General features: G+C 46.0%; 1 protein-coding gene across 1 annotated transcript in view; it reads left to right on the top strand.

Moving 5' to 3' along the window:
- Nucleotides 1-557: 557 nt before the first annotated feature.
- vstm2b (V-set and transmembrane domain containing 2B) overlaps nt 558-23,919 on the top strand; it is a 27,148-nt gene continuing 3,786 nt past the window's right edge. Inside the window, exons 1-4 of the mRNA XM_085413029.1 lie at nt 558-651; nt 976-1,154; nt 1,662-1,691; nt 2,092-2,527. Coding sequence (XP_085269155.1) covers nt 579-651; nt 976-1,154; nt 1,662-1,691; nt 2,092-2,527 — 718 coding nt within the window. The 5' untranslated portion in view covers nt 558-578. The remainder of the gene's footprint in view (nt 652-975; nt 1,155-1,661; nt 1,692-2,091; nt 2,528-23,919) is intronic.

Genomic DNA, 23,919 nt, shown 5'->3' with positions numbered 1-23,919 from the left:
CTAATTCAGCAAGTGTGTGAGTTCAATGCATAAAAGAAAATTGGTATTTATATTTGGAGCCCTGAAGCAGTGGGAAGACAAGACTGGCGGTGTGTGTGTGTGTCTCTTTGCAGCGTGCACAGCAGCGGGAGGGCTGCAGGTCGGTGACAGCAGACAGAGGAGGCGCAGCGACGAAGCTCTGCACTTTTCAGCAGCGATCGCTGTTGGTCTCTGGCTGCCTCAGCTGCAGTACTTCCGACCTTTAACACACGCACAAGACCGTTAGTGAGGATGGAGCCTTTCTTCTTTCAGGGAAGCGCTGTACCAAGGTAGAGGAAGTCCCTGATCAGGAAGTTCGTTTTCTCAGATGGTAGTCAGCTGGGAACGAAGGAGGCGCCTCTTCTCTGAGGGATCCACTATTTGTAATAATAGTTTAATTATGCCCGAGCTCAGCTTTGGATCCTGCGTGTTGCTGCTGCTGCGTCTGAATCGGGGTTCTTCTGTGCCTGTATTTGGAGTTATCTGAGCAGGCGGGTAACATCGCGTCCAGGTCAAATGACCGTCCAACGCTCGTGAACGTGATAAGAATTAACTGTGACATGGAAAAAACGGGACTCGACGGGATCCTTTATTGTTTCCTTATCAACTCAGCCTGTATGATTTGTGCCAATGGTAAGTGAAGTGACATGAAGGAAACATCGGAGATAGATTGGCATTAAAAAGCTCCTTCAGCTAAGCGCCACTTGCCCTGCTAATGCTGACACTAAGCAGCTTATCCTTCTCTAATAACATGAATAGATAAATAAAATGCTTTCACTTAAATAAAGCCAGGGGAGATTTTTGGATACCTCAGTAGAAACGTGTCAGACTATGAAAGGGATGTGATTTAACTAGGGGCAGATGAAAGACCAATCTGCAGAGGAGGGCATTACTCATTTAAAAACTTGCAAAATTGCCGTCTCACCTTTTTCTCTCTTCTACCCTTACACACCAAAGCTACATTTACTGAAGTCCCTAAAGATGTGAGTGTGGGGGAAGGAGATGATGTTGAAATGCCCTGCGCCTTTAAAGCTGTCAGCTCAGCACCCATGTCTTTGGAGATCCAGTGGTGGTACCTGAAGAAAGATATGTCTGAAGATGAGCTGCAGATCACTGCTCCGGCTAACAGAGCCAAGGTACTTATAGCCCTCACGCATATGTGTGTGTCTCTGTCTCTACCCTGCATCATCTGCACTACAATTTATTTTAACATCCTTTAAGCATTAACACTGACTATATTTGGGAATACTGCTAAAGCATTTCTCCACATTTCAGTAGCCATAAGCAGCACTTGTTGAACCATTTTAAAATCCACACATCACTCAGACTTTGGGCACTTGGTGATTGTCAACATTATCTGATAGGTCTGGTGTTTCAAGCCACCATCATGAGCGCATATGGAAATTCATTTCCCCTTCAGCCCATTACAACATGTAGCAGGGGGGAAAGAAAGCAGAAGAAAACACACCCAAGGGACAAAGAGAGAGGAGAGAGGCTATCAGCGGTGTCTTTGAGACAAACAGCTCTGCTTGTGCCATTTCCTCTCTCTGAAACAAAATGAAGGAAAACTCGTGTTGTTGCCAAAATGTGCAGCTGACATTCAGTGAGATTTTCAAAACTGATAAAAGTATCTCTTTTTTTAGGATGTTTCAAGAGAAGCCACAAAAATAAGTGTAAGTACCCGCTTTACTGTCCCGTTGAAAGTGTTTTATTCCCTGGATTTGTTCTATGATATTCACACTTTAGAGAGAGCATGAAATTCTTTCTGGCACATGAAGATTGATCTGCGGCAGCACAAAAGTGAGGCTCAAAGATTCCTCTTGTGCACATTTAGTTTATGCTAAACTAGCAAATAATATGTTATATAGGAGTTAGTAACATGTGTCCTTATTAGAGATAATGAAGGCTTTATAAATCTTTTGTGTTGATGTGTTGAGCAACTAATGAAGAGTCACATTTTGGTGGTTAGTCATAAAACATGGAACTACAGGTCGATGAATAAAATGCATAATAAAAGCAGATGTTACTGAGGCATTGCCATTTTTTCCCATGATCTCTGTGCTTGACTTTCAGACTGTGCGTGTTCAGGGCAATGCCATCTCTCACAGCCTCAGCCTGTCCAAGGTGAAGAAAGAAGACGAGGGCGTGTATGAGTGCCGTGTTTCTGATCTGTGGGCTGATGAAAGTCAGGAATTTAATGTTCATGCTACACTGCATGTCACACTGGCTGACAGCATGGTGGCTGAAGAGGCTGTGTCACACATTCAGAACCGTGGATCACTGAGGAATACCATCACAGCTTTGGGAGGTGCCTCATCTTGGAGGGCCACCTCTGAGCCTCGCAAAAATTTTGCAGGAGGTCAAATGCCAGGGCTGGGGAAGCAGCGGGTGTCTCAAGAGTCTCAGCTTGGTCTCCTGTCTCCCTTCATATCCACCACCTCAGTGGCCAGGTCATCAGCTTCACCCCTGTCAGGAGACGCAGGCATCCTCAGGCAGCAGTATGGGGCTGGTGAGTGAATGCTGGAGGTGGGTGGAGATGAAACAGAGCTACAGTGACCCCCAGGTGTTCTACAATCTGAGATTAAATGGTGCAGTTTATCTCAGACTGAGGCTGCTGGTCTGTTTCGAGCTTCATCTGTCTTAATAAATTAAATAAAAGCAAATGTGCTGTTTACCTCGTAGCTATGTTTATCTACAGGTGCACTTCTATAGTTTACAATACTTTTTTACTTTTTGTTCTCATAACCCATTTATATGCAGTGTTGGGAAGGTTACTTTTAAAATGTATTCCATTACAGAATACAGAATACATGCCCCAAAATGTATTCTGTAACGTATTCCGTTACGTTACTCAATGACAGTAACGTATTCTGAATACTTTGGATTACTTAATATATTATCATGCTTTTTACAACAACGTGAATGTACTATTGCTGTGTGATTTATTACTATTACTGAAGGTCCGCGACTCCGAACTGTAGTAAAGGGACCTCTGACTAATACGGCGGGGTCCGTAGCCGAAAAATAGCTTTACTTTGTTGTGTGGGTCAACTTTTCTTGACAGAGAGAGGCGTTGAAAGGCTGCTCCAACGGAACTTATTGTTTTCGGAGGAAAACACGAACACGGTGTACAGTCGAGTCTTAACAGCTTACTTACAACTGGGCTCGTCAGGCTCTCTTCTTGGCTGCAGTGGTTATTATTATATTTACATGCTTCCAGCTCCCGTTTTTGCTCGATGACAACTCGTACCTTTCCACTCCCCTTTTTCTCCCTCCTCGCTCACAGACACATAACGTGTATGGCAGTCCATTCTCCCTGCAACACGGACTACACTGCCCATGATGCTACATTCTTTAGAGCTATGCTTGTAGCATTCTGCCTGTTAGCTTAGCACAACAACAACAACAACAACAACGAAAAGGCGCTCTCTCACCCAGGAAACACACAGTCGCAGAGAGAGAGAGAGAGAGAGAGCGTGTCGCCCTGTAACCATGGCAACCGTAACGCTGCCGCCTGGAACAACAGAACGTAGCTGTCAACAAAACCCAAACAGTCCTGACCCGCGACAATATGAAACAGGAAAGTACCACAGTGTAATCCATTTATTTCAACAAAGTAACTGTATTCTGAATACCACCTTTTTAAACGGTAACTGTAACGGAATACAGTTACTCATATTTTGTATTTTAAATACGTAACGGCGGCACATGTATTCCGTTACTCCCCAACACTGTTTATATGCCCATGGCAACACCTCTCATGCTTTTCAAATCTATTCTATTCAGACGAGCACATTTTTTGACGTCTCTACGCATGTCTAACACCTATTTTTAGTTAGAAGCTTGGCAGATGGTTAGCAAGGGATGGGAGGGGCGGAGAGTTGTAATCTGCCTCCCTGTAATTCATCTCCCTGCCCCAGTTTTGTTCGATGAAGCGTACTTGTGAATAATTAAAACTCATAGAAGTCTAGGCGCTCTGCTGATGTAGACTGCAGCTGGTCTGAATTGTATGCAGATCTCATGTATTGATTTGAAGTGCCTTTGCGTCGATGTGAATGTACTATGTTGGTAAATGATCAGTCTTTAGACAAAACGGTTAGGGTTAGGGTGTGTGCTTGTTCCTTTTAGGAAACTGTCACTCGTCAATATACCGTCATTCAGTGACTTCTCACAACGGAAGGGAGCAACATCTGATATATGTGTGTTATATTATTAGAAAGTATTTGAACAAAAAGAGAAAACTAGATTTCGTCTGAAATACATGGATGATAGCTGGATCTGGAGAACTTACTCTTTGATTATTTGCGAGAAAATCAGTTAAAGTGACTGTTTAGTGGAATCTTTTACAAATTCACCTGATAAAGAAGAAAGTAGCAGAAGCAGATATATGTCAAAACTTTCACATATCTGTTCAGACCCTCCTGTCACTATAAAACACACTGCTCCCAACAAACTGTAATAACTTCAGACATCTGGAAGTTTGTCATCCTTCAGTGCCTGGGTAGCTTGCAGTATGCCCCCAAAAGCAAAAAGCAAACAACGATGATCTAAGAAGTTGTGAGGTCAAGTGTCCACTGTTCATTTATGTAAGCAGCATCTGTTAGCTGTCTTCTAGATTATTACTGAAAGGATCCATAAAAGCTCCCAGCCACAAGCTTCCATTGCTGCTGTGAAAGCTTCTGACTATTTTAGACATTTCAGCTGTGTTATGGAAAAATTTTGGTGAAAACACTTGGCCGCTTTTCCTGGCTCATATCCATTTCTGTGAACAACCAAACATTATAAGTGGATGGTAACAGAGGTATTTATTATACTTGTATGTATGTAAATGCATGCTGTTAACACTCCTGCATACATCTGGGTGACTCAGCTGTTTAGTCTTGTTCATTTCCGATCTGTATCTGTTGTCTGGAGTTGACATCACTCAGAGTTGTGATCTGTGTCAGAAAAGGTTCTCCAGAGCTTGTCAGTGAGAGACCAGAGCAAGCAATAGAGCGTGATTACACGAGGGAAGCATTTCTCCTGACCTCAGAATGTGGGGAAGCTTTTTCTTTTTGCAATTTTGGCCTCGAAGAGTGCAGAGGCAGGTGAATCAGTGTGAAGCTGGGACATGAGCTTTGAAGCTGAAACTGTGATTCACAATCAGAAGGAAATTATGATTCAGCGGCTTATTGGGAGGGATAGAGGGTTATTGATTGCTATGCATGCTTTTTCCTAATATTTTGTTCGGAGCAAACATTTCCATACAGGAGTTACACAATCACATTTGCTTCCTTCACTGTAAAGATTTGTTCTCTCACAACTTCATTTGCTTTCAAAAGCTGGATTTTTTCTGGTGTACTTCTGTTTTATTACTGCACGGTACTGACTTTTTGGACTTTTTAAAGCAAACTGGCCTTTCTTATAATCAGAACGAATCGAATAGACACATAAAAAATGTTCAAATACTGGGTAGTAAAAATATAATAATAAGATTCAAACAGTCCAGTGAATGTACTACTGCTGTGTGATTTATTACTATTACTGAAGAATACTCACCACACCAACACCAACTAGATGTTTAAATCTTAATATAAATGAGTAACAGTAGGTGGACATTAGGTAAGGCTGCACTTTTTGCAGCGATCTTGTATATAAAACAGGTCCGCGACGCTGAACCATAGTAAAGGGACCTCTGGCTAATATGTCGGGTTCCGTGTTGGACTCGTAACCAAAAACTAGCTTTACTTTGTTGTCTGGGTCAACTTTGCTAGCGAGAGACAGAGAGAGGTGTTGAAAGGCTGCTCCAACAGAACTTATTGTTTCAGAGGAAAACACGAACACAGTGTACAGACGAGTCTTAATAGCTTACTTACAACTGGGCTACACTGCCCATAAGGTTACATTCTTTAGGGCTATGCCTGTAACACTCTGCCTATTGCTTTCATATTAAATCATTTTTTGAACAATAATTTTTCATTATGCGGGCCGCAAGTAGGGGTGACATAGGCCGCTAGATTCAGACACACACATTAGAGCCTCTTAATGCGTGTTTTGTTTGGGTTTCCAATGACGTGGAATTATCAAAAATAGAGAGGGCATAGCCTAACATATGAAACAGGAAAAGACCGCTGTGTAATCCACTTATTTCAACAAAGTAACTGTATTCCGAATACCACCTTTTTAAATGGAAACTGTAACGGAATACAGTTACTCATATTTTGTATTTTAGATTTTGGGCGATCGTGGCTCAAGAGTTGGGAGTTCGCCTTGTAATCAGAAGGTTGCCGGTTTGAGCCCCGACTTGAACAGTCTCGGTCTTTGTGTCCTTGGGCAAGACACTTCACCCGTTGCCTACTGGTGGTGGTCAGAGGGCCCGGTGGCGCCAGTGTCCGGCAGCCTCGCCTCTGTCAGTGTGCCCCAGAGTGGCTGTGGCTACAATGTAGCTGCCATCACCAGTGTGTGAATGTGTGTGTGGATGGGTGGATGACTGGATGTGTAAAGTGCTTTGGGGTCCTTAGGGACTAGTAAAGCGCCATATAAATACAGGCCATTTACCATTTTAAATACGCAACGCCGGTACATGTATTCCATTACTCCCCAACACTGTCAAGGTCACATCTAAAACCTGCAGGACACCAGCCCTTGAGGCCTGGAGTTGGACATCACTGATCTATTCCAAATCGAAGAGGATTCTGTAGTTTGCAGATGTTGCTGTAATTATGACTGAGCAAAATAATTTAGTTAAATATAAGCATACTTTTCATTTTCCAGACTCTGGAAGTTCAGGTTACGTTGTCCAGGACCTCTTAGTTTGCCCAAGTCTAACACTAGTATGGTGTTGGTGGTAAGGGGAATTTGGAGAAAGAGGACTATGTTACAATCATTAATGCTGTGGTTGATGACAGATGATTCAGTCATTGAAGAAGAAGATAAAAAGCGTTGTAGGATGATGAAATAACAAAGGACCAAGGTGGAGAAGGAAACTAGAACTGAGGCAAAGCAAAGGAGCAATATGAGTTAGAGTGTGAACAACTATCTGATCATTGATGTACATCCAAGAAAATGGAGATGAAACAGTAGCTGTGGCAACTGGCCCTTGTTGAAAAATTGAAAAACTGAGAGGTGATTTACACGTTCTTGAGTAAGCTGAGAACAAAAGCTGTAAAGGAAGCTGTCGCGCATACTCATACATCCAAGTCTTACATCACCAAGTGCAATGCAAAGTGTTAGATCCATGATTTAAAATATGCTGCCACTGGAGTCTAGAGCAGTGGAAACATGTTCTCTGGAGTGATGCCGCACACTTTTCCACCTGGGAATGCCGCTTTGCTCCTCTCAACAGACCCTACAATTTCCATTCCAAGATGCTCAAAAGGAATGCCGATGACAGGGAGAGGTTGGAGTGCAGCGCTGATGGAAATTTTAACAGATGCTATCTGACACTGTGGGCAACTTTTACAAAATGGAGCCACATCTTTGCTCAGACCAGGCCAGTAAAAATGGCGTTTGATGCAAGCTGTGGTCTTGGGCAGCGCACTCAGAATCTCAGAGTGGGTATTGACTTGCTTAGCCTGTGCTCTGGTAACGGCTACATGGCATTGCTGGATCTGATCGGACTCCAACAAATCAAAAAGCACAGGAAGGTCACGCCCATAAGGCAAACTGCTCATAACACACATATAAAGCAAATGCATCTGATCCTGAACCTTAATGAACCCAACTAACAAAACCTCAAACAAACATAAGACAAACTGACCTGCTGAAATGACACATGAACTTAAATACTGGCTTAGGTACACCATATGACACACAAGGGGAAGACAAATGGCTGCCATATAATCTACTAACACAAAATGATTAAACAAACTCCAAACACCACCCAGGCACTGAAGCATTTGGTTTAGTCCAATGAGGCTTTCAGCAGTACTTCAGATCAATTAGCCCTCTGCCACACCTTTTACCAATCAGGGAGGAGAAGCCAAACCCCCAGGTTACTCAAACAAAGAAAGATGAATTAATATAACATAAAACAGAATTTTGACCATTGTTTCGTGTGGCCTCTTTCACTGCCACGTGACATGTGTACACTCCCTATGAACATTGTATGGTGTGATGAAAAAAATAAATTTAACCAAGAAATTATATTGGCTAATAAGTAAAACATATTTAAAGCAGTGACTGTTCAGTAAACTAAAGCGAAGCAAACTATTGGTGAGGTGTGACCGTTGGGCTGTATGTGTGGTCGAACTTGTGGACGATGGGCATGTCGGGGAAGTGGACCCCAGAGTCAGTATCCTCCTCCTGATAGTCGCCCTCTACTGGCTCCTGCTGGAGGGCAGGTGCTGGGAGGGGTTGCAGGAAGATGGGCCTGGCCTCACGCAGATAGGGGAGTGGATGCCACCCGAGGGCCAAAAAACTTCACCATTGCCTGTGAGGCATCCACTATCCCCACTTTGCCCACTTAGGCATGGTGGAAAGAGGAGAGCTGGCAGGGTAGGGAAGCCAGGTGAGTGGAAGTGGCCAGCAGCTCAGGTGCAATGTCAGGGTCCCCAGAACCTGCCAGCATGTGATGGGACAGGTGATGCAGGTAGAGGGATGAAATGAACACCAAATTGGTTAGACAAGCCTGGGTAGACATAGCCCCGTGTAGCCTAGCCAGCAGGGAGTCCGTAACCTTAGTTACAGGGAGTCAATGAGCAGGGAGTTCCTGCTAGGTGTTCTAGCTCTTTCTTGGCCTTCCCAGAAAACAACACACAAATAAACACTGACTGCCCCGGCTTCAACAGATAAGCCATTAGTTTCTACATTACTGCTCGTGAACTTGCAAGACCGTGGGAACAGGGGGGCGCCCGCGACGTCAGAGAACTCACTGACCTCAGGCAGCCACTGTGAGGATCCGTTGTCTGTGTGAAATGTGTGACCATGGGCAATATGCCAGGGGAATGGCTGGCTCCAGGATCCCATGTGAGCACGAAGTGTGCAACCCGCAAGACCGCAAGACAAGGCACCAGCGACTAGAATCAGTGCAGCTAAGAGCTTTTTTTCGGCTGCTGAGACAGGCTCCCCACCACAAAGGTAAATGGACACACACTGCTACTACACATTGAACTACACACCATACACACACTGTACATGCATGCACACTGCCAAGTGGAGATCAAACCTCAACATTGAAGTTTACCGAAAGCCCACACACACGGACCAGTACCTCCTTTTTGGCTCCCACCACCCTCTGGAACACAAACTTGGAGCAATCAGGAACCTGCAACACCAGGAAGAAAATGTTCCCTCTAAGCCAGAAGGGAAAACGAAGGAACACACACATGTGAAGTAAGCTCTTAAAATGTGGTTATCTCAATTGGGCTTTCATGAAAATAGCGAAGATGGGTAGGAAAGAAGGTTTCAATTAATTAGGGAGAAACAGAATGACAAATGGAACAACACTGTCATCCCTTATGTAGCAGGTTTATCAGAGGAACAAAGCAGAGTCTTCTCCAAGGATCACATCTACATAATGCACGGCACAAAATATAAGAGCCACCTCGATGGGACAAGACTCCGCTGTACATGTCTGTCGAAAAGACAAAGGTCACTCTTTCAAGGATGCTGACGTTCACATCTTTTACAGAGAAGACAGATGGTTTGAAAGAGGAATGAAAGAGGCCATCTATGTTCACTGTGAATGATGATCCTTGAACAGAGGTGAATTTTCTGCCACCTATAATGCAGTTTTTCCCTTCCCAGGCACCTTAACCTCCTAGGACCTGGCGTCCACATATGTACAGAGATGGGCAGTAACGCGTTACTTGATCAACAGTGCATCATATATCAGTGCGGGAGAGAGTATGAGCGTGCAGCGTTTAAAGCGTGGAAGTACTGACCTTACTTTGAGTTTGATTCCATAAAAAGTGACAAAAACATTAGTGTCCGCTGTGCGTGGGAAGAAAACTTCTTTTTACAGCGAAAAAACCCTAAACTTCCAAGCAAACACCGAGTAGCTACGACGTAATGGGAAACTCACAGAGAAACTCGCGGCTTCTTCCACTGACCGCGGCACACCTGCACCAGGGTAAACCTCCGCCTACCCCACTCCTGCTTTACAGGTGAAAATAGAGCAACAGGACCGCTGAGTCTTTGACTTTATTTTCTGCTGTGTTTTACTTGCATCTATTTGAAAGAGTGAGTGTAAACACACACACAAAAAAATAATGTGCTGGAATGTGCAGGAAATAGGTTTAAATGTTAAACTAATTTCTTCCAGTCAGAGAATGTTGCAGATAATTAAATTTTTGCTTGATGCATAAAGTTAAAAGATTAAAACAAGTTTTAAAAAGAGACTTTTCCATTTGATTACATTTTGTACGATGGATTATGCAGAAAAAGTAGAATTGGGCTGACAGATCTATCGCTTTATCACCTATTCAGGGTGTAAATCGTGTTTTTAAAAAGTAACGAAGTAACGAAGTAACTAATTACTTTTTTGGGGGAGTAATCGGTAATTAGTTACTGATTACTTTTTTCAAGTAACTTGACCAACACTGATCACTACTTAGAAATGACTGTCTGTTAGCATGGTTATGTTTTTTTAAATATCAGTGTCACGGCTGCCGAGGCGAGCCGTGTGGATTTAGAAGGAGGACCCAAGATGCAGGCAGTGGATGAGATACCGGTGGTTTTATTTACAGAGGTGTAGTGGCAAACAAACAGTGGGGCATAACAAACAACTAAAGACACCTAAACAGGGAGAACTAAAAATAACAGACCTGGGAGCATATGACAACGGATGATGAATAGCAGAGAGACGCAGACGAGGAACAGGACACCGTGGAACACAGGGTAACAGACTGACACGGAGGAACACAGACGAACCGGCAACAGGCAGGAGAACACACAGGGCTTAAATACACACACCAGTAATCAGGGGATGAGAGACAGGAGGGCAACACAGCTGGGAGGAATCTGGGCTGACGGGACAGGGGAAACGTAAACTGATCACACTCACATACGACGCGGACCTTCACAATAAAACAGGAAACTCAGACACATGGAACCAGACAAGACATTGAACTAAACAGACAGATTCACAAACAGATGGGGTGACACCATAGACAGAGACACAGACTCAAAGGCAGACCAAATATAACACACAGAACTCAAACAATAATAATCATCATCATAAACTAGAAAATGATAACTAAAAGCGCTGGGTCACCGACCCAGGACCATGACAGTACCCCCCCCTCAAGGGCTGGCTCCAGACAGCCCAGCAGAAACACAAAAACGGACCAAAACCAAAAAAGAAAAGCACCCGACCAGGGTGGGCGGAGGGGGCCCAGGACGGAGGGACAGAGTCCAAAAGGCCCAGATGGTCAAGTTCAGGAGGCCGACCATGCGAATGGCAGCGGGGCAGGTCCCAATGCCGGCCACGCAGTAGGCAGTGGCGTGGAAACAGTTCTGGGGGCCGACCGTGCGGACGGCAACAGCGGCGTTCAGGAGGGCGTCCACGGTGGCGGAGATGCCCAACAAGCGGCCAGGCAGATGACCGACGATGTGGAGGTGGTAGTAGGGGACCTGAAGGCTGCGTGGCCCCTGCAGCCCCAGGTGAAGTGGAGGCTGGACCAGACGAGGCGGAAGCTGAAGCGGAGGCTGGACCAGACGAGGCGGACGCTGATGAGGAGGCTGGACCAGACGAGGCGGACGCTGATGAGGAGGCTGGACCAGACGAGGCGGACGCTGATGAGGAGGCTGGACCAGGCGAGGCTGAAGCAGAAGCAGAGGCTGGACCAGGCGAGGCAGCAGCTGATGAGGAGGCTGAAGCTGGGCCAGGCGAAGCAGCTGATGCTGAAGCAGAAGCCAGACCAGGCGACGCTGATGAGGATGCTGGAGCCGGACCAGGCGACGCTGATGAGGATGCTGGAGCCGGACCAGGCGACGCTGATGAGGATGCTGGAGCCGGACCAGGCGACGCTGATGAGAACACAGAGGCTGGACCAGACGAGGATGAAGCAGTGGCTGGACCAGGCGAAGCGGATGAAGCAGTGGCTGGACCAGGCGAAGCGGATAAAGCAGTGGCTGGACCAGACGAGGATGAAGCAGTGGCTGGACCAGGCGAAGCGGATGAAGCAGTGGCTGGACCAGGCGAAGCGGATGAAGCCAAAGCAGACACTGGACCAGGCGAGGAGGATGCTGAAGCAGATGCTGGACCAGGCGATGAGGATGCTGAAGCAGATGCTGAAACCGGACCAGGCGAGGCCGAAGACACGGGGGCTGGACCAGGCGAGGCCGAAGACTTTGAGGCCGCAGCAGGCGAGGACGATGAAGCTGCAGCAGGCGAGGACGATGAAGCTGCAGCAGGCGAGGACGATGAAGCTGCAGCAGGTGAGGACGATGAAGCTGCAGCAGGCGATGAGACTGCAGCTGGTGATGAGACTAGAGATGGCACGATACCACTTTTTTATGTCCGATACCGATACCGATATCATAAATTTGGATATCTGCCGATACCGATATGAATCCGATATAGTGTTTTTTAATCAACAAAACTGTTTTTTAAAATATCTTGCTGCATTTTGCAAGTCTGCAAGTTCATACTAAAGTTTAAAACAACAACTACACTAAAGCTATTCTGTTATACCTGTATACAAAAAAAATATTTCATAGTTCAGCAATACTGATCAATCTAATAAACTTAAACCTACACCATCCTCCCTATTCTGGTATTTTAAAGAGTACTTAGCGTAAATATTAAGCAACCTAACTAATAGGGTTCCAACTCCCAGCAACAACAAAAATAAATAAATAAAAAATAGGGAACCACCCCTCACGCGCCACCTCATGATGCTTAATCGATGTAATCAACCTTAATTTGATGCAGTGTGAAAAAAAAATGCACAGAAATCAATTATTTTTCAAGAAATATTAAATAGATTCAACATCTTTCTTCAACAAAATTGCAGACTGCACAGATGGTACCTTCCCAAAGGAAAAAGTACTATAGCTTACTAGGGTATATATATTAGACTTAATAGTCACTATATACAGTAATTGACTTCTATTCATTTTACATCAAATTAAAACTTTGGGTGTCAGATAATTATTTATTAAAAGCTCGACATTTTAAATGAGAATAAGAAAGAAAAGTATGTCTTTGTGCCCCCTTTTCCCAGTTAATGCCCTATCGGCCCCCCTGGCTAAACTTTGCTAGATCCGCCCCTGCACAGTTACCAGCGTCAGCTACGTAGAAAAAGATCCTGGTGTAGAAAGTAATATTAAATAAATTCTAACAACAGCTTATCAAGCTTAAACGTGCTGCTGTTGTTCAGCCGCTGGTTTCCTCTTTCTGGTGCAAAGTGGGCCAAAAACAAAGGAGAGAGACGATCAGCTGATCATTGATCAGTTTCATGATTGAAGTAGCAGCAAGAAGAGGCAGTCGCTCCATATATCGCTTGTTAAGCTTAACGCAGGAATGCTTTACAAACATTCAGAGATGGACTTACACACTTGCTTTACTTCTCTCGGGGATAACTTTGTCGGAGATGAAATGCCAGGTTGCTAGCGAAGCTCCAAATGCTATCCAGACCGCATGCCACAGCTGCTCTATCACGTGATGCATACTGCTCCGACATGCTAACGTTCTGAGGTGAGTTACGGCGTGTTGCAAGTTTTGTGAGGTGCTTTCGTGATATTTAATGGATCGGATTACATTTTTTATTTTTCTCCGATATCCGATCCAGTCATTTAGGTCAGTATCGGACCGATACCGATACGTAATATCGGATCGGTCCATCTCTAGATGAGACTGCAGCTGATGGCTGGACGGGCTCCTCGGGCCTCCCAGCTAACGAGGCAGAAGGCTGGACGGGCTCCTCGGGCCCCCCAGCTGACGAGGCAGGACGCTGGACGGGCTCCTCGGGCCCCCCAGCTGACGAGGCAGAAGGCTGGACGGGCTCCTCGGGCCCCCCAGCAAAAACAGTCTCAGAACCAGTGGGCACTGGAGCCCCTGGCACACACAGAACAGAACCAGCAGGTGCGGAGACCTCTGGCAGGAACACAACAGAACCAGCAGGCACCCGGGCCTCTGGCAGGAACGCAACAGAACCAGCAGGCACACGGGCCTCTGGCAGGAACGCAACAGAACCAGCAGGCACACGGGCCTCTGGCAGGAAGGCAACAGAACCAGCAGGCACACGGGCCTCTGGCATGGACAGAACAGGACCAGCAGGCACACGGGCCTCTGGCATGGACAGAACAGGACCAGCAGGCACACGGGCCTCTGGCAAACACATAGCGGCCTGCAGCTGCGCAGAGCATTGACCCTGCTCAGGCAGCGACAGCTGGGTGCAGTCCTCAGCTGGCTTCTTAAACTCCAGGGGTCCAGAGTCTGATGGGGGCTGAAACCCAGCCTCTGGGGAGGCCCTGGAGTGCATCTCAGTCTCAGAACTGGCCAGCCTTTGAGGAATGTTGACATTGTTCTTGGGTTTGTCTCTCTGCTTAGAGTACGGAGTTGTTGAACTGTCCGTTATGGGTTGGACTGACATGGCTTGCTGTACAGGAGGAGTAGGTGAAGGTGATGGCTGAACAGGTGGTGGAGCAACTGACACAGGATGCAGGGCTGGTGACTGCTGAACAGGAGGCTGAACTGAGGATAAAGCTAATGATTCTTCTGCTAACCGGGCTACTGACTGGGCCATGGATTGTAACAGGGTTTGTAATAAGTCTGGCTGTGACTGTAATTGAGCTATGGATTGTGAGGCTGAATGTGGCGGAGGTGGCGACTGGGCTTCTGGCCGGGCGGCTAACTGAGCTTCTGGCCGGGCGGCTAACTGAGCTTCTGGCGATAAACAGTTTTTGTCCTGTGCCGTACAGAACATCACCCCTGAGTAAACGGTCCCACAGTTCAGACCAATAATACTGTCCTGTCCACTCACCACAGCTGGCTGCTCGGAAATCCCCAGGTCCGACTGTGGCGAGGAGCGTCGGCAGCGTGAGCGCCGTTTCCCCCTCGAAGGCTGGGTTGACGGGCCGGGCAGAACATCCTCTGTCGGACTGGGCAGTGAAGCATGAGCTGCAGGGTGGGTGGTAGCAGCCGGGGGGTGAAGACGGAGTCCATTCAGAATGAAATTCTGTGCGAGCGGGTGAAGTGAGCTGAGCAGCCAGGGGAGACCAGAAACCAAGCGCTGTAGCCGATTAGCCACGGCTTGGCGAAATTCTCTCCCCTCGTGCTCCAGCCACGCGTTGATTAATTTGTCCACGGAGTAAACAATGTCCTCCCGGAGCTCCTTGGGCAGGTTGAATGCTGCTGGGTCCATAGTGGCCGGTTCGTACTGTCACGGCTGCCGAGGCGAGCCGTGTGGATTTAGAAGGAGGACCCAAGATGCAGGCAGTGGATGAGATACCGGTGGTTTTATTTACAGAGGTGTAGTGGCAAACAAACAGTGGGGCATAACAAACAACTAAAGACACCTAAACAGGGAGAACTAAAAATAACAGACCTGGGAGCATATGACAACAGATGATGAATAGCAGAGAGACGCAGACGAGGAACAGGACACCGTGGAACACAGGGTAACAGACTGACACGGAGGAACACAGACGAACCAGCAACAGGCAGGAGAACACACAGGGCTTAAATACACACACCAGTAATCAGGGGATGAGAGACAGGAGGGCAACACAGCTGGGAGGAATCTGGGCTGACGGGACAGGGGAAATGTAAACTGAACACACTCACATACGACGCGGACCTTCACAATAAAACAGGAAACTCAGACACATGGAACCAGACAAGACATTGAACTAAACAGACAGATTCACAAACAGATGGGGTGACACCATAGACAGAGACACAGACTCAAAGGCAGACCAAATATAACACACAGAACTCAAACAATAATAATCATCATCATAAACTAGAAAATGATAACTAAAAGCGCTGGGTCACCGACCCAGGACCATGACAATCAGTATATTGTGATTTATACTGATTTTTGTGTTAGAAAAGGGCTAACACCTCCCTCCATCAGGGTCATAGGGTACCTGGAGTACAGTGGCTACATTGGTACTCCTGAAGTAAGCTTACATAAGCCCTGATGAAGGCCATCAGAGTTGGCCTTCCTGAGGTGGAATTTTAAGGAACAGTCATGGGATGGAAATCTGGTAGTTCTTATGACATCACAGCTATTGCACAGTTACAGTGCAGGTTTAAATGTTACAACTGAAACATATTTATGACTTCAGCAACAAGCAGATACACACACAGCTGAACTAGGACATTTTCATAGAACAGTTTCTTTGAAAAAAAGGTGAGTTTTGGGGGAACTGCTTTATAAGTGAAACTTACTTTTGATGCTGTAACTTTGATAGCTGATGGTAGATATTTACAGTGAGATTTTTGAGCATGCCCTCAGAATCAATCAGAATAATTTCTTCAACATTCGTTTTGAAATTGATGACAGCAACTCTGATGATGGACATGATGACAGCAACTCTGATGATGGAAATGACCACAATAACAGAGATACTGAAAATGACCACAATTATTGCAATTATAATAATGATGATCAAAATGCTGACAGCAGCAACGATGAAGAGGAACGCAATGAAGCTCATCAAGATGAAAGTGACCTTGCTGCTGCTGAGGTTGACTATGAAGCCAACCCGGATGAAGGAGAAGCAGCGGAGGATCTGCTTCCTGGAGGATTTAGGAGACAGTTTAGAGAGGAAGACAGTGATGATGAGAAAAGTAATGCAAGCAAACAGTTCCACTGGTGGGATGAATTTGCTGACAGCGACACTGAAGAACAAGACTCCCGACTTGAAGGCATTAAAGAAAGCGATGAGGGTGATTAAGATGAGAGGTGAATCCAAAAGTGACATGCCAACCGTCACTCAGAGTGACTGAATGGAACCTCTTTAATAAAAATGCATCTTCTACTCAGTTGTCTTTTGATTAAATGCGAGCACTGCAGCACTCTTGTTTTTAAAAAGATATAAAACTGCTTTTGTAAAACCAAATTACTCTTGCAGAATAGACGTACCAAGGTATGGTAGTATTCTGATTCTGATATTTAAACACAATCAATGTGCCATCCTACAAAAACAACTTTACAACTTTTTTTGATAAAATCAAGGACTCAGCGGGCCTGTTGCTCTATTTTCACCTGTATAGCAGGCGGATGTTTGCCCTGGTGCAGGTGTGCCGCAGCGGTCAGTGGAAGAATCCGTGAGTTTGTCTGTGAATTTCCCATTACGTCGTAGCGTCCTGGGTGCTTGCTAGTGATGTGCGATACCACTGATTTCCTTTCTCTCCCTCCCTCGCTCACAGACACATAACGGGTGCGATACCACTGATTTCCTTTCCGATCCGATACCAAGTAATATTCAGGGTGGTATCGACGATACTGATCCGATTCCGATACTTTGTACAAAAACAGATTTTATTTATTGTATCTTAAATTATAGCGTCATAATGATTACAGGACATCAGATTACTTGTTCTTATCACGTAACAATGCAGAGTTCATCATATAGAAATAAAAAACCTGAAGTTGTGCCTATTTGAACACGTTGCCTGCCTGCAGCACTAAAGGACTCCGTGAGAGACTCTCACCCTAGCACCACCTGTCCCTGTCCTCTTCAGTCTCAACATACGCTCGTCATATTCTGTGATATGAGTTACTCTGAGATGTGTGACAAGGTTAGTGATGTTGCCACAACCATACATGCCAACCCTCCTGATTTTTCCGGGAGAATACCAAATTTCAGTGCCCCTCCTGAAATTCTCCCGGAGCCACCATTCTCCCGAATTTCTCCTGAATTTCCACCTGGACAACAAAAGTGAAAAACCATATCGCAGAATTCATAGCCAATTCCAGTCTCCAACAATGGCGGCAGCGACTTAGTTTTAATATCACTCTTATTTCTCTTTCTGGGTCGCAAAAAACTTTTAACATGTTGTCAGGTGAGAATGTAGCTGTGTGAACTTCAAATATCTGAGCCGACACATCGTCTTCAAACCCCCGCGGTCGTTAAACATGATATATAAGTCACTTTGATAACCTAAAAATGTTCTTGTTTGGCTTTTTCAGTGTTTTATTTGTTCGTGAGTAAATCGGTTTGGCTGAGATTAAAGTTATTAGATTAGATTAAATAAAATTTAACTTTATTAATCCCTCGGGAGGGTTCCTCCGGGGTTTTCACACAGCTGAATAAATGACAAACAGAAAACTGATTAAACAAAGTGTGAGACGGTCGAGAGTTTACGTCAGTGCCCGGTTATATTTTAGATAGCAAGGAGCAGACGGCAGAGTTTCAGTCCGCCGAGGGAGCTCGTGCCGTACTACCCGGCTTTCTTTAGACCACGAAGGCCGGTCCTCAGGTGGAAGCAGCCTCTGAATTTGGACACCCGCGCTGTTTCCGGGCTGGCCAATAATAACGGTGATTTAATGTATTTTATCCGATAAATAAACACTGTAAATTTATTTATCCCCCCCCCCAACAGCCCCTCTGAATGTCTCCCTAATTCTGAGGTGTCAAGGTTGGCATGTATGACCACAACACCTCACTTTTTTGCCACATGTATCGCAAACCACGTCTCAGCTGTTTGTGGAGGTAAAACAAGTCCACACATGACTCAACTACGCTCAGCCATTGTTGTGAGTGCGCACGCCAAGGGGCTGTGAGACATTTATACAGACGTATTTCACACAGTTCCTTATGAAAGGCGGAAGAGGAAGTAGTTCCTTTGAATGTAGACAATCCGAATGATATAGTTTCTTTCCACTGTGTTCCTGTTAATGATGAACTACAAATTTACCCTAAATTACTAAAATATTGATATTTTAATGTGAGAATCGATTCTAGAACATAAATGATTGGTATTGGAGGAATCGATATTTCAGGATCAATCCGCACATCACTAGTGCTTGCTCGGAAGTTAAGGGTTTTTTCGCTGTAAAAATAAGTTTTCTTTCCACGGACTTTAGGAGGAACTGGAAACCTGCAACCACTGTTTCAATCCAGGGGGTCGATGTTGACATTGTGGAGGGCTATAAATGCCTCAGAGTAGACATAGACAATAAACTGGACTGGGTTCAAAACACCACTGCGCTGTACAGGAAGGGCCAGAAATGTCTCTATTTTCTGAGGTGGCTGAAGTCTTTTAACATCTGTCGGTCAATGCTCAGGACATTCTATGAGTCTGTGTGGTGAATGCCATCCTCTATGCCATAGGTGTCAAACTCTGGCCCGCGGGCCAAATTTGGCCCACAGCCTAATTACATTTGGCCCGCAAAGCCATAACAAATTACTATTAGAGCTGGCCTACTGGTATTATACAGTTAATATATATATATATATATATATATATTAGCTGGATAGCGTAGTGGTTAGACTACACGCCTTTGGAGCAGAGGATCGCAAGTTCGATTCCTGCCTGGGGCGTCTGTATCCAGTAAGGGTCCTAAGGCTAGACCCCCTATGCTAAGCAAGCCTACCGCAGACATGAGCGAGACAGATAAATATGAAGGCATGCCGGCTCGGACGTCGCCCGGATCAACAAGGTCCGCGTCAGGTGTTGAGGAACCAGGGCACCCTGACGACAAGTGGGCTACTGGAACAAGAAGGCATCGGTGGGCAAGAGACGAAAACAGGGCGTTGTTGGAATGCTACTACGCAAGTAACCCTGGCGGAAGGGGCTACACGAATAGGATGAGGGACCTATGGATTCTTCGATACCCAACATCCACAATGACGGCGAAACAACTAGTAGCTCAGTGTTCCAACATTCGAAAGAAGGGACTGCTATCACAGCTAGAGATTGACGAGGTACAACATAAATGCTACGGCAAGGAGGAGTCAGGACGCCAGGTCAGGGGGGAGATATCATCACCCCTACCCGAGATTGGGTACATAGCCCCAAGTGCGATAGGAGAAGGATCGTTGAGTGCGAGAGGAACTGACCTGAAAAATAGGATCATGGCCAAGCTTGAAACCTGGATCCCCTGTAGCCGGTTACCAAGATTACGTGAAGTACCCTCAGAAGGTCTGCTAGATGATGTTAATGCAGCTCTACGGACAATACCTACAACCACGATTACCGACACTAACAAGCTGATCTACAATACGGCATCAGTGAGGTGCTTGGCTACAAGTTGAACAGCCACAAGGGGCAGTACCCTCCATGGAGAAGGAGGCTAGAGGGCAAGATCAAAGTAGCACGGAGGGAGGTTAGCCAACTAACGGAGTTGCAGAAAGGTGCGGCAAAGAAGGTGCATAAGAAATACAGCAAACTGTCCATACCTGAGGCCTTGGAAACTGCCAAACAAAGACTCACAGCCTTGGCCAGCCGCTTGAGGAGGTACACCAGAGAGATAGAAGGCAGGAGAATAAACCAGCTGTTCTCCACAGAACCAGCAAAGGTGTACTCTCAGTGGCAAGGGAACAATAAGAGAACAGCACCACCAAGGCTGGAGACGGAGCAATACTGGAAGAGCATATGGGAGAAGGACGCAACCCATAACGGCAATGCTCAGTGGCTAGTGGATCTGAGGGCAGACCATAGCGACCTCCCTGAACAGGGTCCAGTAACCATCACAGTGGCAGATATCCAAGAAAGGGTCTCCAGTATGAAGAGTTGGACAGCACCAGGGCCCGACATGGTTCACGCCTACTGGCTGAAGAAGCTGACTGCACTCCATGAGCGTCTGGCAGCACAAATGAACCAGCTGCTAGTTAACGAGAGACACCCGGAATGGCTAACCGAAGGTCGAACGGTCCTGATCCCCAAGGACCCCAAGAAGGGACCGGTCCCATCCAACTACCGACCAATAACCTGCCTCAGTACTACATGGAAGCTCCTGTCAGGCATCATATCGGCTAAGATGAACAGGCACATGGGTCAATACATGAGTGGGGCACAGAAAGGGATTGGCAAGAATACCAGAGGCGCAAAACACCAGCTACTGGTAGACAGAACAGTCAGCCGAGACTGCAAGACCAGACTGACCAACCTGTGCACTGCCTGGATTGATTACAAGAAGGCCTATGACTCAATGCCCCACAGCTGGATACTGGAATGCTTAGAATTGTACAAGATCAACAGGACCCTAAGAGCCTTCATCAGGAACTCAATGGGGATGTGGCGTACAACACTAGAGGCCAACTCCAAGCCCATAGCACAAGTCACCATCAAGTGCGGGATCTACCAAGGAGATGCTCTGTCCCCACTGCTGTTCTGCATAGGCCTGAACCCCCTCAGTGAGATCATTAACAAGACTGGCTACGGATACCGACTACGGAACGGAGCAGTTGTCAGCCACCTCCTGTACATGGATGACATCAAGCTGTATGCCAAGAGTGAACGAGACATCGATTCACTGATCCACACTACCAGGCTATACAGCAATGACATTGGAATGTCGTTCGGACTGGAGAAGTGTAGTCGAATGGTAACAAAGAGAGGGAAGGTAGTCAGAACTGAGGGGATTGAACTACCAGAAGGCAACATTGCAGACATAGAGGACAGTTACAAGTACCTGGGGATCCCGCAGGCGAATGGGAACCATGAAGAGGCCGCTAGAATGGCTGCAACCACCAAGTACCTGCAGAGGGTCAGGCAAGTCCTGAGGAGTCAGCTGAATGGTAAGAACAAGATCCGGGCCATCAACACCTACGCCCTGCCCGTGATCAGGTACCCTGCTGGGGTAATAGGCTGGCCAAAGGAGGAGATAGAAGCCACTGACATAAAGACAAGAAAGATCCAAGAAAGAACAAGCTCTGAGCACAAGATCCATAGAGGCTGGGGTCTATCACACCAGGCAAGACCCCAGGTGCAGGCTGTGTAAAGATGCCCCAGAGACAATCCAGCACATAACAGCAGGGTGCAAGATGCTAGCAGGCAAGGCATACATGGAACGCCATAACCAAGTGGCCGGCATAGTGTACAGGAACATCTGTGCCGAGTATAACCTGGAAGTCCCGAGGTCAAAATGGGAGATGCCCCCAAGGGTGGTGGAGAATGACCGAGCTAAGATCCTGTGGGACTTCCAGATACAGACGGACAAAATGGTGGTGGCTAACCAACCGGACATAGTGGTGGTAGACAAACAGAAGAAGACGGCCGTAGTGATCGATGTAGCGGTTCCGAATGACAGCAATATCAGGAAGAAGGAACACGAGAAGCTGGAGAAATACCAAGGGCTCAGAGAAGAGCTCGAGAGGATGTGGAGGGTGAAGGTAACGGTGGTCCCCGTGGTAATCGGAGCACTAGGTGCGGTGACTCCCAAGCTAGGCGAGTGGCTCCAGCAGATCCCGGGAATAACATCGGAGATCTCTGTCCAGAAGAGCGCAGTCCTGGGAACAGCTAAGATACTGCGCAGGACCCTCAAGCTCCCAGGCCTCTGGTAGAGGACCCGAGCTTGAAGGATAAACCGCCCGCAGGGGCGTGCTGGGTGTTAAAAGTTTATATATATATATATATATATATATATATATATATATATATTGTTTAGTATTAAGCTTTGCTTGTTCCATATTCAGTTTTTCAGCAAAACTTGTTTGAGTCCATAAGAAAAGATTCATTCTCATATCTGGAGGAATAAATATATTTCAATAAATATTAATGTTAGCCCGCGACTTTGTTCCAGTTTTGAATTTTGGCCAACTGTGTATTTGAGTTTCACACCCCTGCTCTATGCTGTCGCATGCTGGGGCAGAAGGTTAAGAGTCACAGATGCAAGCAAACTCACTAGATATTATCCAAGGTAAGGACAACGGTAGACAATACCTCCCACCCACTGCATTACGTGCTGGCCAGTAAAAGGAGCAGGTTCAGTAAGAGACTGAGATCAACCAAATGCACCACTGAGTAATACAGGAAATCATTCTTGCCTGTGGCTTTCTCTCTGTGTATCTCTCTCTGATTCTGACATATGATCAATTGTGGGTCAACGACTTCCTTAAGGGACAAGGGATGAAATATCCCACTAGGGATTAAATATCTAGGACTCACCACCATTTGGTATTAGAACTGCAGAAGCTCAGATGAGAGGTGAAATGTCTTCAAGAAATTTAAAGAAGCCAAGTTGACTTTTTTCACAAGCTCCTTAAATCTGTCTTTTTCACTTATTTTTCTGTCTTTCAGAGGATTTGTTGAAAATATTTGACAACAGATTAAGGTTAAAAAGAAAATAAAAACTGAAAGATTATCTTTGCTAGTGACAGCCAAAGAGATGCCAGAGGAGGGGGCCACTCAAAAACATGGGCATCTGTCATTTGACTGCAATGTCATCTGACTTAGAGGCAGGAGGGTAATGGAAGGGGAAAGATAATTTGTCAGATGTTTCAAATTGCCTGTCATGTTTTCATCTTCTCCCTTTCATTACGGTACATTCTGGGGCGATCGTGGCTCAAGAGTTGGGCGTTCGCCTTGTAATCGGAAGGTTGCCGGTTCGAGCCCCGGCTTGGACAGTCTCAGTCGTTGTGTCCTTGGGCAAGATGCTTCACCCGTTGCCTACTGGTGGTGGTCAGAGGGCCCGGTGGCGCCAGTGTCCGGCAGCCTCGCCTCAGTCAGTGCGCCCCAGGGTGGCTGTGGCTACAATGTAGCTGCCATCACCAGTATATGGGTGGATGACTGGATATGTAAAGCGCTTTAAGGTCCTTAGGGACTAATAAAAGCGCTATATAAATACAGGCCATTTTACATCATATTAATGTGTTCACTGAACCCTTGCAGCTGTTGGAGTGTGTAAATTATTATATGTGGTGATCATATTTATATTACAGTATATAAAGATTTTCTCTCTTATAAGTCATTGTCATTACCAAATGGACAACACAGGGTTTGATCTCTGATTATGAGATAACGACAAAGAACAGTGAGAGACAAAGATAATATATACACAAGAGGGAATCAGGGCAGAG

This window comes from Rhamphochromis longiceps, linkage group LG1 (genome assembly GCF_057381845.1).
Source record: "Rhamphochromis longiceps isolate RC_006_pf linkage group LG1, R_longiceps_female_GT1.1, whole genome shotgun sequence".
Lineage (NCBI taxonomy): Eukaryota > Metazoa > Chordata > Actinopteri > Cichliformes > Cichlidae > Rhamphochromis > Rhamphochromis longiceps.
Note: the sequence above shows the minus strand (reverse complement) of the source record. Positions and strands in the feature narration are given on the sequence as shown.